Source organism: Hyperolius riggenbachi, chromosome 3 (genome assembly GCF_040937935.1).
Source record: "Hyperolius riggenbachi isolate aHypRig1 chromosome 3, aHypRig1.pri, whole genome shotgun sequence".
In the NCBI taxonomy this organism is placed as follows: Eukaryota; Metazoa; Chordata; class Amphibia; order Anura; family Hyperoliidae; genus Hyperolius; species Hyperolius riggenbachi.
In genome coordinates, this window is record NC_090648.1 from 17,205,622 (window position 1) to 17,220,471 (window position 14,850).

The window sequence follows — 14,850 nt, forward strand, 5'->3', positions numbered from 1 at the left end:
CTGGCTCTTAGAGCCGGCTCGTTCACGAACGACCCATCACTAGCTGCTGGGCTTGCTGGGTGTGTTACGGTACAGTGTTGTGTACTATAGTGGGCTGTGATACATTATAAGACTGTATATTATAGTGGGGTGTGTTATAATGTGATGTGCTATAGTGAGGTGTATTATATTGGGGTGCAATATAGTATATTGGGGTGTAATACTATATGGTGGGGTGTAATATAGGGTGCTGTGTTATACTGGGGTGCAGGGGCGTAGCTAGAAATGACTGGGCCCCATAGCAAAAAAAAAATATGCCCCCCCCCCCAACGACCTTCCAACCCCACGGATCTCGGACCTCCCACCCAAACATTTTGTGGGGAAATCTGATTTCCCCACAAAATGCAACCAGATTGTCAGCAGATTTCCTAACAAAATGCAACCAGATTGTCGGCAGATTTCCCTACAATATGCAACCAGATTGTCGGCAGATTTCCCTACAATATGCAACCAGATTGTCGGCAGATTTCCCAACAAAATGCAACCAGATTGTCGGCAGATTTCCCAACAAAATGCAACCAGATTGTCGGCAGATTTCCCAACAAAATGCAACCAGATTGTCGGCAGATTTCCACACAATATGCAACCAGATTGTCGGCAGATTTCCCAACAAAATGCAACCAGATTGTCGGCAGATTTCCCAACAAAATGCAACCAGATTGTCGGCAGATTTCCACACAGTATGCAACCAGATTGTTGGCAGATTTCCACACAATATGCAACCAGATTGTCGGCAGATTTCCACAAAATATGCAACCAGATTGTCGGCAGATTTCCACAAAATATGCAACCAGATTGTCGGCAGATTTCCACACAATATGCAACCAGATTGTCGGCAGATTTCCACACAATATGCAACCAGATTGTCGGCAGATTTCCACACAATATGCAACCAGATTGTCGGCAGATTTCCCCACAAAATGCAACCAGATTTTTGGCAGCTTTCCCCACAATATGCAACCAGATTGTCGGGAGATTTCCCTACAATATGCAACCAGATTGTCGGCAGATTTCCACACGATATGCAACCAGATTGTCGGCAGATTTCCCAACAAAATGCAACAAGATTGGCGGCAGATTTCCCAACAAAATGCAACCAGATTGTCGGCAGATTTCCCAACAAAATGCAACCAGATTGTTGGCAGATTTCCCCACAAATAGAAATCAGATTGTCGCCAAATTTCCCCACAAAATACAGTATATGTAGTTAGGTGTATAGTGGGCTAACATTAATTACCTGGAGGGAGGGTGGTTGGGCAGGCTGGCACACTATTTGCGGTGCAGGCGGCACTGCACTGGGTAGGCAGATAGGTAGCTGGGTGGGAGGGTAGGCAGATAGGTAGACGGGTGGGCAGTTAGGTAGCCGGGTGGGAAGTTAGGTAGAAGGGTGGGCAGTTAGGTAGCCGGGTGGGCAGTTAGGTAGCTGGGTGGCAGGGTGGGCAGGTAGGTAGCTGGGTGGGCATTTAGGTAGCCAGGTGGGAGGGTGGGCAGTTAGGTAGTGGGCAGCTAGGTAGCCTGGTGGGAGAGTGGGCAGTTAGGTAGCCGGGTGGGCAAGGGTGGGCAATTAGGTAAACGGGTGGGAGGGTGGCCAATTACGTAGCCGGGTGGTAGGGTGGCCAGTTAGGTAGTGGGCAGTTAGGTAGCCGGGTGGGAGGGTGGCCAGTTAGGTAGCTGGGTGGGAGGGTGGACAGTTAGGTAGTGAGCAGTTAGGTAGCCCGGTGGGAGGGTGGGCAGTTAGGTAGCCGGTGAGAGGGTGGGCAGTTAGATAGTGGGCAGTTAGGTAGCCGGGTGGGAGGGTAGGTAGTTAGGTAGCCGGGTGGGAGGGTGGCCAGTTAGGTAGCCGGGTGGGAGGGTGGCCAGTTAGGTAGTGGGCAGTTAGGTAGCCGGGTGGGACGGTGGCCAGTTGGGTGGGAGGGTGGCCAGTTAGGTAGTGGGCAGTTAGGTAGCCTTCAGTTAGGTAGCCGGGTAGGAGGGTGGCCAGTTAGGTAGTGGGCAGTTAGGTAGTGGGCAGTTAGGTAGCCGGGTGGGAGGATGGCCAGTTAGGCAGCCGGGTGGGCAGTTAGGTAAACGGGTGGGAGGGTGGGCAATTAGGTAGTGGGCAGTTAGGTAGCCTGGTGGGAGGGTGGCCAGTTAGGTAGTGGGCAGTTAGGTAGCCGGGTGGAAGGGTGGGCAGTTAGTTAGTGGGCAGTTAGGTAGCCTGGTTGGAGGGTGGCCAGTTAGGTAGCCGGGTGGGATTGTGGGCAGTTAGGTAGTGGGCAGTTAGGTAGCCTGGTGGGAGGGTGGCCAGTTAGGTAGTGGGCAGTTAGGTAGCCGGGTGGAAGGGTGGGCAGTTAGTTAGTGGGCAGTTAGGTAGCCTGGTTGGAGGGTGGCCAGTTAGGTAGCCGGGTGGGATTGTGGGCAGTTAGGTAGTGGGCAGTTAGGTAGCTGGGTGGGAGGGTGGGCAGTTAGGTAGCCGGGTGGGAGGGTGGCCAGTTAGGTAGCCGGGTGGGCAGTTAGGTAGTGGCCAGTTAGGTAGCCGGGTGGGAGGGTGGCCAGTTAGGTAGCCGGGTGGGAGGGTGGCCAGTTAGGTAGTGGGCAGTTAGGTAGCCGGGTGGGAGGGTGGGCAGTTAGGTAGTGGGCAGTTAGGTAGCCTGGTGGGAGGGTGGCCAGTTAGGTAGCTGGGTGGGAGGGTGGGCAGTTAGGTAGCTGGGTGGGCAGTTAGGTAGCCGGGTGGGAGGGTGGCCAGTTAGGTAGCCGGGTGGGCAGTTAGGTAGTGGCCAGTTAGGTAGCCGGGTGGGAGGGTGGCCAGTTAGGTAGCCGGGTGGGAGGGTGGCCAGTTAGGTAGTGGGCAGTTAGGTAGCCGGGTGGGAGGGGAGGTAGCCGTGTAGTAAGTGGGGTAGGAGCCCAACTTCTATCCCCCCTGCCTCACCTAGGGTCCCCCCCCCCTTCCATTAGCGGCGAGAGAGCGGCATATACAGGAAGCTCCGGCGGGGTAATCAGCCGCTAGAGGTTCAGCTGCTTCCCGGGCTTCGGTGTCTTCTCTGTATTGCTGCTCGCAATAAACCAGGAAGTGGTGCGAGCAGCAATACAGAGGAGACAGCGTAGCCCGGTGGCAGCTCTCTAGCGGCTGATTACCCCCGCTGGAGCTTTCTGTATATGCCGCACTCTCGCCGCTGATTAAAGGAGGGGGGACCCCAGGTGAGGAGGGGGGACCCCAGGTGAGACATGCGGGCGGGGGGGGGGGGGGCGCCCGACCGGACAGCCGGCGGAAAAAAAAAAAAAAGTAGTCCTCTCAGGCAGCTGCGGGCCCCCTGTGACGTAGCGTAGCAACGCTATGGCTGCTATCCCCAATGCTACGCCACTGCTGGGGTGTAATATAGTATAGTGTAAGACTGTATAGTTTGGTGTAGTCTAGTGGGGTGTGTTATACTGGGGTGTAATATAGTATAGTGTAAGTCTGTACACTGTAGTGTGTTATACTGGGGTGTAATATAGGGTGCTGTTATACTGGAGTGTAATACAGTATAGTGGGGTGTAATATAGTATAGTGGGGTGTAATACTGAATACTGGGGTGTAATATAGTATAGTGTAAGACTGTATATTGCAGTGTATTCTAGTGGGGTGTGTTATAGTGCTGCTGTAGTGTTTTGTGTTCAGGGCTGTGGAGTCGGTACAGAAATTCATCAGACTCATTAGTTTATAAACACAGATTAGAGGAAGGGAGGGATTGTCATATGACTGGGAGGGGAGAGAAGGAGTCAGCCACATGGGGGGAAGGGAGGGGCCTGACACAGGCAGAGTAGGCCAGGAGGGGGCCTGACACAGAGGCAGAGGCAGCCACATGGGAGAAGTGAGTGGGTCGGACACAGAGGCAGCGTCAGCCACATAAGGGAAGGGAGGTGGCCTGACACAGTTGCAGTGTAGGCCAGGTGGGGGAAGGGAGGGGGCCCGACACAGAGGCAGAGTCAGCAAGGTGGGGGAAGGGAGGGGGCCTGACACAGAGGCAGAGTCAGCCAGGTGGGGGAATGGAGGGGGCCTGACACAGAGGCAGAGTCAGCCACATGGGGGAAGGTAGGGGGCCTGACAAAGAGGCAGAGGCAGCCAGGTGGGGGAATGGAGGGGGCCTGACACAGAGGCAGAGTCAGCCACGTGGGGGAAGGGAGGGGGCCTGACACAGTGGCAGAGTCAGCCACATGGGGGAAGGGAGGGGGCCTGACACAGAGGCAGAGTCAGCCACATGGGGGAAGGGAGGGGGCCTTACACAGAGGCAGAGTCAGCCACATGGGGGAAGGGAGGGGGGCCTGACACAGAGGCAGAGTCAGCCACATGGGGGAAGGGAGGGGGCCTTACACAGAGGCAGAGGCAGCCACATGGGGGAAGGGAGGGGGGCCTGACACAGAGGCAGAGTCAGCCACATGAGGGAAGGGAGGTGGCCTGACACAGAGGCAGAGTCAGCCAGGTGGGGGAAGGGAGGGGGCCTGACACAGAGGCAGAGTCAGCCAGGTGGGGGAATGGAGGGGGCCTGACACAGAGGCAGAGTCAGCCACATGGGGGAAGGTAGGGGGCCTGACAAAGAGGCAGAGGCAGCCAGGTGGGGGAATGGAGGGGGCCTGACACAGAGGCAGAGTCAGCCACGTGGGGGAAGGGAGGGGGCCTGACACAGTGGCAGAGTCAGCCACATGGGGGAAGGGAGGGGGCCTGACACAGAGGCAGAGTCAGCCACATGGGGGAAGGGAGGGGGCCTTACACAGAGGCAGAGGCAGCCACATGGGGGAAGGGAGGGGGGCCTGACGCAGAGGCAGCCACATGGGGGAAGGGAGGGGGGCCTGACACAGAGGCAGAGGCAGCCACGTGGGGGAAGGGAGGGGGCCTGACACAGAGGCAGAGTTAGTCACGTGGGGGAAGGGAGGGGGCCTTACACAGAGGCAGAGTCAGCCACATGGGGGAAGGGAGGTGGCCTGACACAGAGGCAGAGTCAGCCACATGGGGGAAGGGAGAGGCAGCCACATGGGGGAGCAACCACTGTAGGGGGTGCGAGTGACACTGAAGGCCACAGGAGGGGTGGATGTGACACAGAGAGACAGCAACAGGGAAGGTGGCACACAGGAAGAAGAAACAGCCATTCACGGTTTTTTTTGGGGGGGGGGGGGGTGTTCGATAATCCGAGTGACCGAGTGTGCTGATAAGCAAAGACTGCCATATAAGGGGTGCAAGTGAAACTGAGAGGACAGCAAGGGGTGGGGTCGAGGGGTGACACACACAAAAGGGGGGGGGGAGATGTGACACAGAGAGGGAGAGGCTCTGTCGTGAGAGAGTGCCTTGGCGAGGGAGAGACAGTCACATAGGAGTAAGCAGCACAGGGGGTAGAAGTAGCAGAGAGACAGCCATAGGGGGGTCAGTGTCACAGAGGGGGAGGGAGGGGCAGACACAGAGAGGGACAGACACACATGGAGGGGGAGTCATATGGGAGATAGCAGCACGGGGTGGAAGTAGCAGAGTGTCACGGACGATTGCGGGGTCGCAGGCGCGTCCTGGAACCGCCCGTGAAGAAAAGAACGATCGCACTCGATTCCTGCATCGATTGCGCCTCAGATCAATAAAACCAAGATCTGACGTGTAGTATCCCTCTGCTTAAAACAGCTGGGGAATCTGTCTTAGCTGAGTGAAAGCCTGGGGGGAGGTGTTAATTAGCTTGGACATATTCCCTGTGGAAGGCACAATTTCCCTTTTGGCTCTGGGAACCAGGTGACACTTAGCTGATCTCATGGAGATGTTAATTAACCAAAGGATGCCTAGGTGCAGCCAAGCAGGCTACGAATCCACGGGAGGTCTTGACACTCTGTTCTCTGCTAAAGATCAAAGGAAAGTCAGCTGTTAGCAGCTAGAACATCCTGAATAAACCTGAGTCTCATCCTGGCATAATCCATAACTTCCCAGATCTGTTATATTTTTGGGGTTCCTGAGATGGCAGCTTCACCAAACATGGGGGAAGTGTAGCATGAGCCCCGGTGCTGGTTCTGAGGAAGTTTCAGAACCTTCGGAGGTAAGGACTGCCAGCTAGGCAGTTTCAAAGTGCCCTGATGATACCACAGGGGTCCCACCCCTCATGTCTGGTATCAGGGCGCTGGGTAAATCGAGACAGACCTGAAAATGTTAATAAATCTGCCCTGACCTGTACGGTTCTGTGAGATAGAGCCCATATATGGGTAGATATGATTTCTAGCCCCAGTACAAGGGGAGGGCTCATCTCATCTTTGAAGGGGGTGTATGGCTCCCCGCCCTCACTCCCTCCTACTGAAGCAGGGGCATAAGAATGGCTGAGGACCCAAACTCAGTGTCCTCCACACTGAACCATCTTGCACTCATCAGATGCCAGCTTGAGGATATGCTGGCATCCACCTGGTCTGAACTCTGGACTTTGAAACCAAGAACTTTATGATTCTTCCCACAATAAGGACATCTTTCCAGGAACTAAGTATTTTTCTCCCTTCTTTTATTTTTCATACTGGCTATTACTGTTTTAATAATTGTTGATTTTCATAATTGTCTGTATATATTAATTATTTATATTGCGTGAATAAACGACTTTCCCCAAGTCATTCACTGTTTCGCTACCCTGCTTATCAGCACACACAGAAATGATCCCGGGTCTCTGAAGATACGCTACTGTTTGTTTGTTGTTGGCTAGACAGAATATCGTGTGTTTAACCGTTTTATTCGCAGGATTAGTCAGTCAGTTAGTGGGCCCCACGGTCCCATAGTAACCGCGGTGGTGGCAGTTTACTCTGAACCAGTAGGTGACGTTGTAATTACCCGTGTCTCACAGGCTCCCTTCTGAGTTGTCTGCGGCTAATTCTTAACGGTTCCTGCGCATTGACTGCGACCAGAGTTCGCACGATCTGTGCGCTGGCACCGTTTAGAAGGCTAAGTGCGGTCAGCCACAAGGGCTCCTGTGACACAGAGTGATGGCCATATGGGGGGGGTGGGGACAGACACACATGGAGGGGGCGGGGCAGTCATATGGAAGATAGCAGCACAAGGGAAGGCAGTAACAGAGTGATGACCATATGGGGGTCAGTGTCACAGAGGGGGGGCGCAGTTATATGGGAGATAGCAGCACCGGGGGGGGGGGTGTTATAGCAGAGTGACATATGGGGGTCAGTGTCAGAGGGGGAGGGGGGACAGACGCATATGGAGGGTGGGGAACAGACACTGAGGGGGAGGGGGGGACAGACACTGAGGGGGAGGGGGGACACACATGGAGGGGGTGGGGTAGAGACACACAAGGAGGCAGCACGGAGAGAGGTGGGTTGTGTACGGTCAGCAGAGGAATGGGAAGGACACACAGAGGTGACTCATGGTGGGGTGTGCGCTGCAGAGGAGGGGACACCATGTGGTTTATGTAAAGCGCTGGGCCACCTGCATTGCAGACAATGCGATCCTGTGCTCAGGGCCTCACTAATGCTTAATGTACAGAGTGTGTGTGCGGTGTATGAAATATGACCTATAAGTGTGTGTGTGACGGTGAGCAGCATGTTCCCATGTCTCTGTGTGTCTTGTAAATAAAGTTGGGTTGAAGTGTTCCCACTTTTAGGCCCCTTTTCCCCAGGAGGGTGAAACTCCCCGGCTGTCAGCTGCTCCCGCACACCGGCTGGGCATGTGGTAGACGTGTCACCTATATGGAGTTACAGGCAAGCGCGGTGGGGGCATCATCAGAGGTGACATGCCACAGTTTTGGGTAACACCCCTGTGTGTCACATGATATGCCTGGTGTCACCAATGCTGCTATTTGCCAGCATGAAGTTGCTCGACAGGCGCACAGCTCAACCTCCCAAGAAAAAGGGGCCTCGTCCATCTCCTCTGCTACTGAAAGCAATTGCCGCCACAAAGGGCATGCTCAGTATATCTCCCTGGAGCATTGCAGAGTCTTGCCCAAGGACTCCTTACGGAGCAGATGTTGTTTCCAGCCAGTAATCAATCCTGGTCTCCTATATCAAAGATGATGTCTCTAACCAGTACACTATCCAGCCACTGCACCATTCCCCTGCAGACCCCATTCAATGTATAGAAAATGTATTTTTATATTTCCTGATAGGGTTATCTTCAAAACTGATCCAGCATACTTACCCAAGCTTGGGTCAGCTCTCCATAGGACCCAGGAAGTGGTTTCCCCTCCCTTTTGTGACTCCCCTGGTAACTCCAAAGAAACCAGATTGGATACTGTAGATCAGGTATGTCAAACCGGTCCTACGAGGGCCGAGATCCTCACACATTTTTGATACAGCTCAAATGAATTGATGGGTCTGAATCAGGAAAGATGTGGTCCATCAGGTAGAACACATTCCTTTCTTTCTCAGTCCATCCTAAACACTGGCATGGATCTGGCCCTCCAGGCCTGGAGTTCAACACATGTGCTGTAGATGTTAGAAGAGCAATCCTTGCATATCTAGAGGCCACAAAATCTATGGGACATTCAAAGCACCTCTTTGTAGCTTTTGCAGGCACAAAAAAGGGACTTTAGGTTTCATAATGCACAATTGCTGGTTGGCTGAGGGAAGCTGTTCAGCTTTCAGCAGTTCCGGGCAGCAGATTCTTCAGGACATTACAGCTCATGCTACCGGATCTCTATCTACTTCATAGTCTGAAATTTTGGGAGCAAATATGCAAAGCAGCAACTTCAAGTCATGAAATGTTCATTAAAGTGAACCTTAAGCCAGAAAAAAAAAAGTTTTACTCACCTAGGGCTTCTACCAGCCCCCTGCAGCAGTCCTGTGCCCTCACAGTCACTCACTAATCCTCTGGACCCCGCTGCCAGCTAGTTTCGGTTTTGCCGACAGGCCCGTCAGGACTGGCCACGCGTAGCTTTTTCTGCATTCCCGACTGTAATTTAGCGATATTGCGGGCCGCAACGCGTACAAAAATACGCATTGCCGCATATATATGCGTTCGTAATGCGGCACCGCGTATTTTTGTACGCGTAGCGGTCCGCCATAGCGCTAATTACAGTCGGGAATGCGGAAAAAGCTACGCGTGGCCAGTCCTGATGGGCCTGTCGGCAAAAACGAAACTAGCTGGCAGCGGGGGACCAGAGGATTAGTGAGTGGCTGCGAGGGCGCAGGACTGCTGCAGGGGGCTGGTAGAAGCCCCAGGTGAGTAAAACTCATTTATTTATTTTTTGGGGGGCTTAAGTGTCTCTTTAAGCACTACCAGGTTGATTTGCTCTCCAGGAAAAAGGATGATTTTCTCTCCAGCCAAGAACTGTGTTTTGGGAGAAAGGTGTTACAGAATGTCATCCCTCCCTAAGGTAGGAGGATGAGGTTTGTAAGTGGTTAGATCTTACCAGTAGTGGTATTTCAGCAAGTCCTCCAGGATGGATACCTTGGTTCCCTACTAAATTTTGTTTTTCCATTGCTTTTCCTGTCTAATTCCTTCTTAGTTACTCTACATAACTGAAGGTGATAGGTGGGGGAGTTTCTTTATTCAGTGTATGGTAATGGTTTTTGTGTATTTCTTTTAAGGGAGAAGCCAAGTTCCTCTCATATATCCGCCATCCTGTAGGATTCGTTGAAATACCTGCAGATTCTATTAAGGGTTTCCAAGGCCATGTCGGAGGAGGGGCCTTCAGAGAAGAGGTTGTCACCAGGGCTGTGGAGTCGGTACAAAAATCTTTCGACTCTTCAGTTTATGAATCTCCGACTCCAGGTACCCAAAATGGCTCCGACTCCTCGACCCTGACTCCTTAGTCTAATACTCACCAGGGCTGTGGATTTTGTACAAAAATCACCCGACTTCCGACTCCTCAGTTTATAAAATCACAGATTCCGACTCCGGGTACCCAAAATTGCTTCGACTCTGACTCCACAGCCCTGGTTGTCACAGCGGGTGGGGGAGTCAGCAGAACTTTGCCCTCAGCCAGTGCTTGGCCAGGTCGCTCCACCAAGAAGATCACTCGCCGACATATCGAAGAGCATTGGTGGCTGTTGTAGACAGTAGATTCTTGGCAGAGGCGGTTGTTATCGCCCACCTGGATATTTTGTGAGTGTTTAGCTTAAGTCTCTCGGTAGTTTAAGTGGGGGTGTTGTAACTTTCTAGGGGGTGAACCGGGGGGAAGGTGAGTCAGTAGCTTCATTACCAGTCATCCTATATCTCTACAGTCTTGGAATGCGTTTTTTAAAAAGGTATTATAGAAGACCTGGTAGGACATTAGTCTATGGTAGGATTAGTGAGCTCCTCTGCAGACGAGCGGTGATGGAAAATGTGTGGTGGAAATCTGTATGTATGCATATGGCCATTTACACAAACATGAACTTCACTACTCAACACACATACTTCCGGAAAAGAAAAGTGTCATTCTGATCGCTGCAATGACTGCACAAATCTAACCGGGAAGCGATCAGAAATTCGACTGCGTGAATCTTCCCATTCACCTGCGTTTCTCACAGCTGTCCCATGACAGCAGCCGCTCCCCTATTGTTGTCACTCATGACATCACCTGTTGTCATCTACATCCTCCTCCTGAGCCTATAAAGCTCACTAAGACTCCGCGTGTGTGATGCGACCGTTGGGTCGCATGCGAGCCGGAAGACACCGCCGGAGGGAAGTTGGGGATGCCGCCAGAGGATTCCGGCCGCCCGGACCATGCCAGAGCTGTCGCGGGACCTGGCGCTGGAAGGTAAGCTTGTCACACCTTTGATGTGTGGTGGTGGTAGCCATTTCTTAGGCTCCCACTCCGGACCAGAGTTGAACCAGTATTCCCGGCCATTACCCCTGGTCACCATGGTACTGAGAAAGTACCATCGAAAGTTTTACACAGTTGAATGAATGGCAGACTTGCCCTCCTTAACACATTCTTGGCAAATGCTTTCGATTTGGTTCGTCTTGCGCTGGGTCAAGTGTCCATCTGACCACAGATGCCTGGTCTGCAAAGCACGGTCAGGGCAGGTACATTACCTATACAGCATGGGTCTCAGGCTCCCACTCCGGACCGGAATCGAACCCTGATTTTTCCGGCCATTACCCGTGGTCACAATGGCAGACTTGCCCTCCATAACAGGCTCTCGTTAAAGGATTTAAAGTTGATTCATCTCATATACAGCAGGGCCTCGAAAGTCCTCCTGTATTGTTATTTTTGGTCACTACCTCGGGACGTGCATGCCTGCCTGCTGCCTTCCTTGGATGTGTGGTGGTAGCCGTTTCTCAGGCTTCAACTCCGGACTGGAATCGAACCCTAATTCCCCGGCCATTACCCGTGGTCACGATGGCAGACTTGCCCTCCATAACAGATTCTCGTTGCAGGTACTGAACAGCAAGTAGAAAATGTAATTTAAAAAAAATAAATGTAAGTTTTAACAATGGTAGAGAAAGAACCATTGAAAGTTGATAAGGCAGTCATACATTACCTGATATCACTGAGGAAGAGCAATCTCGTCATGGTGTGCACCACTCCAGCACGGCCTTCACTACACAAACAGCTATTTGTGGTGCGTTACACGGTGAGTTTGGTGCGTCAGTCTGAAGCAGTACTCTAATTACACTCCCTGATTGATGTATACACATGCAAGATGTTTTAAAGCACTTTAGGCCTGTAATTTAGCATTCAATGTGATTTCTGCCCTTAAAACGCTGCTGTGCGTCAAATCCTGATTTTCTCTCGGGATTTTTGGCATGTACTCCACTCCGCCATGCCCCCCTCCAGGTGTTAGACCCCTTGAAACATCTTTTCCATCACTTTTCTGGCCAGCATAAGTGTTTTTCTAGTTTTCAAAGTTCAGCTCCCCATTGAAGTCTATTGCGGTTCATGAAAGTTTGCGCAAACCAAACTTTTGCGGAAGTTCGCGGTTTGCGAACCGAAAATCGGAGGTTCGGGCTATCTCTGCTGCACATTGGAGAACTTCATCTTGCTTATCTTGGAGCTGATTACTGCAATCACTGTGTAAGTTTGCATCTATGCTTACATCCAGAAAACCATTTCGTTATTAGGACATTGGGTTTGGCTATTGCATTGGTATTTACCCACAGCTGGAACAGTCATATTTGAGCCTTATAGGCCACCATTGCCTCAAAGATCCCTTGAACCAATTATTGCTAACTACGTTACCAAGCTGTTCCTGACATCCAGATTGCCTTATAATTTTACGGGATATAGATTTGTTTATATAAAACATTTATATTTTTTTAATTAATTTGACTCATTAAGTGCTTTGGGGGTACAGATGGGTTCTAACTCCTTCTAAAGCAATTTTTAACTCAAACCACTCTGAGCCAAATTAATAACATTTGTTGTTAGAATTATTTGACTCTTGAGTGAGTAGGTGTTGATTGGGACACTGTTCAACTGAACATAAAAAATAAAATACCCAAAGCATATTTGTATTTATACAAAACTCATTTTGTTAAATGATACCCTTGTGTGTATATATATATATATATTCCTGTGTGTACATGACTCACTGAGTCTGGCACAGATCTCAGTATCTGCCTCGCCCTGTGTACACAGTGCTGAGACACGCCTGGCTGCATTCTCTAGGACTGTTACGGACTTTCACCTTCCATTCTCTACTGCTGTCAGCGATGGCGTCTGCTGATCTGAGAGAGAAGCTGGAGTGTTCCATCTGTCTGAGCATTCATACAGATCCTGTAACCCTGAGATGTGACCACAACTTCTGCCAGGGCTGTATTCATCGTGTTCTGGACACACAGGAGGAATCTGGAGGATATTCCTGTCCTGAATGCAGAGAGAAGTTTCAGGAGCAGCCGGCACTGCAGAGGAACATAAAGCTACGTAACATAGTGGAGAACTTCCTGTCTACTCAGCCAGGTCAGGAGGAGTCTCAGGTCTTCTGCAGTCACTGTATTCACACTCCTGTACCTGCTGTGAAATCCTGTCTGCACTGTGAGGTGTCTCTGTGTGAGAATCACCTTAGAGTCCACAAAAAGTCACCAGAACACGTCTTATGTGACCCCACCACCTTCCTGGAGGACAGGAAATGCTTTGTCCATCAAGAGGTGCTTAAATATTACTGCACTGATGATGCTGCCTGTGTCTGTGTGTCCTGCTACGTGATTGGAGAACATGTCGGCCATAAGATGGTGTCTCTGGCTGAGGCCTCTGAAAGCAGGAAGAGTAAGCTGAGAAATGTTCTTCAGGAAGTGACGACACAAAGAGAGGAGATGGAGAAAAGAGTCCAGAGTCTGGAGGAACGCAGGAGAAAAGCACAAGAAAAAGCAGATGATGAAACGGAGAGAGTCACTGCCCTGTTTAGAGACCTCAGGAGACGACTGGAAAACCTGGAGAAGAAAGTCATGAGTGACATCACTAGGCAGGCAGAGCAGGTGTTATTATACTATGATGACATCATCAGGCAGCTGGAAATAAAGAAGGAGGAGCTGTCCATGAAGATGCGTCACATTGAGAAGCTGTGTAACATGACTGACCCACTGACTGTCTTACAGGAATCACACACAGGTGACTTGTGTGAAACGGAGAAGGGGGATAATAAGGTGAGGGACAGACATGGAGGGGATCTGGATGTGGCCGGCATCTCACACACATTACACACAGGACTGTCTGATCTTATATCTGGGGTAACTGGAGGGATCTATATACAGCCTGCAGACATATCACTGGATGTGACCACAGCTAGTAATGATCTACAGGTATCAAATGACAGGAAATCTGCATCCAGAGCAGGCAGAAGCCAGAATCACCCAGACACAGCAGAGAAATTTCAGTATTATATTCCTCGATTTCAGTATTATACTCCTCAGGTGTTGAGCAGTCAGAGTTTCTGCTCAGGGCAGCATTACTGGGAAGTGGATGTTGGGGGATCAGAGAGCTGGAGAGTTGGGATGTGTTACCCCAGTATAGCCAGGAGAGGAGATCAGTCACTGATTGGATACAATGACAAGTCTTGGGGTTTGGACAGGACTGGTGATCAGTATACAGTGAGACATGCCAATAAAGAGATCCAGTTACCTGACAAGCTCCCCAGTGACAGAGTCAGGATATATCTGGATTATGAGGCCGGGCAGATTTCCTTTTATGCCCTATGTGACCCGATCAGACACCTCCACACCTTCACTGCCACCTTCACTGAGCCCCTCCATGCTGTATTAGGTGTATGGAAAGACTGTATAAAGATATCTGGAGGGAGACCGGAGATGTAAGAAATCTGCCCAGACACTGGTGACATCTAGGGTGGCCATCCGTCCGGACTTAGGCCGGACAGTCCGGTTTTTGGACTGCTTGTCCTCCGTCCGGCGCAAGGCCAGGACGGACAGCTAGATGTCCTCCTTTTTGGGCTGTGTGGAGGGAGAGAGCGCAGAGAAGAGGGAGCGGTGGGCACAGTGGGAAAGGGGGGACATTCCCCCCCCCTTTCCTCACTTTTGGGCTCCCCCTTCCTCGCTCTCCCCTCTAGAACTAAAGTTTTGGGGTGGCTGGCAGCGGGCGGGACTTACCTTGCCTCGCTCCAAGTTCTGCGTAGTGATGTCCGGTTCATGAGTCATTTGATCCTGTTCTTTCCTGTGAGTTTAATGATCCGACTCATCCACTGAACCAAATCAGTTCAGTGGATGAGACAGGAACTGCAGCTGCAGTTCCTGTCTTTTCCACTGAACTAATTCAGTTCAGTGGATGAGTCAGATCATTAAACTCACAGGAAAAAAACGGCTCAAATGATTAATGAACCGGACATCACTACTGCTTCGCTGTGGAAGGAGGCAGAGATAAGTTCCCCGCTGCCAGCCACCCCAAAACTTTAGTTCTAGAGGGGAGAGCGAGGAAGGGGGAGCCCAAAGGTGAGGAAAGTGGGGGAGAGATGTCCTCCCTTTCC

The 14,850-nt window shown here is 51.4% G+C and overlaps 1 protein-coding gene across 1 annotated transcript; it reads left to right on the plus strand.

Moving 5' to 3' along the window:
* Positions 1-12,589: 12,589 nt before the first annotated feature.
* Positions 12,590-14,346, plus strand: LOC137561832 (E3 ubiquitin-protein ligase TRIM11-like). The gene has a single exon (XM_068273188.1). The coding sequence runs from the start codon at positions 12,590-12,592 to the stop codon at positions 14,183-14,185; it is 1,596 nt and encodes a 531-aa protein (XP_068129289.1). The 3' UTR covers positions 14,186-14,346.
* Positions 14,347-14,850: the final 504 nt, after the last annotated feature.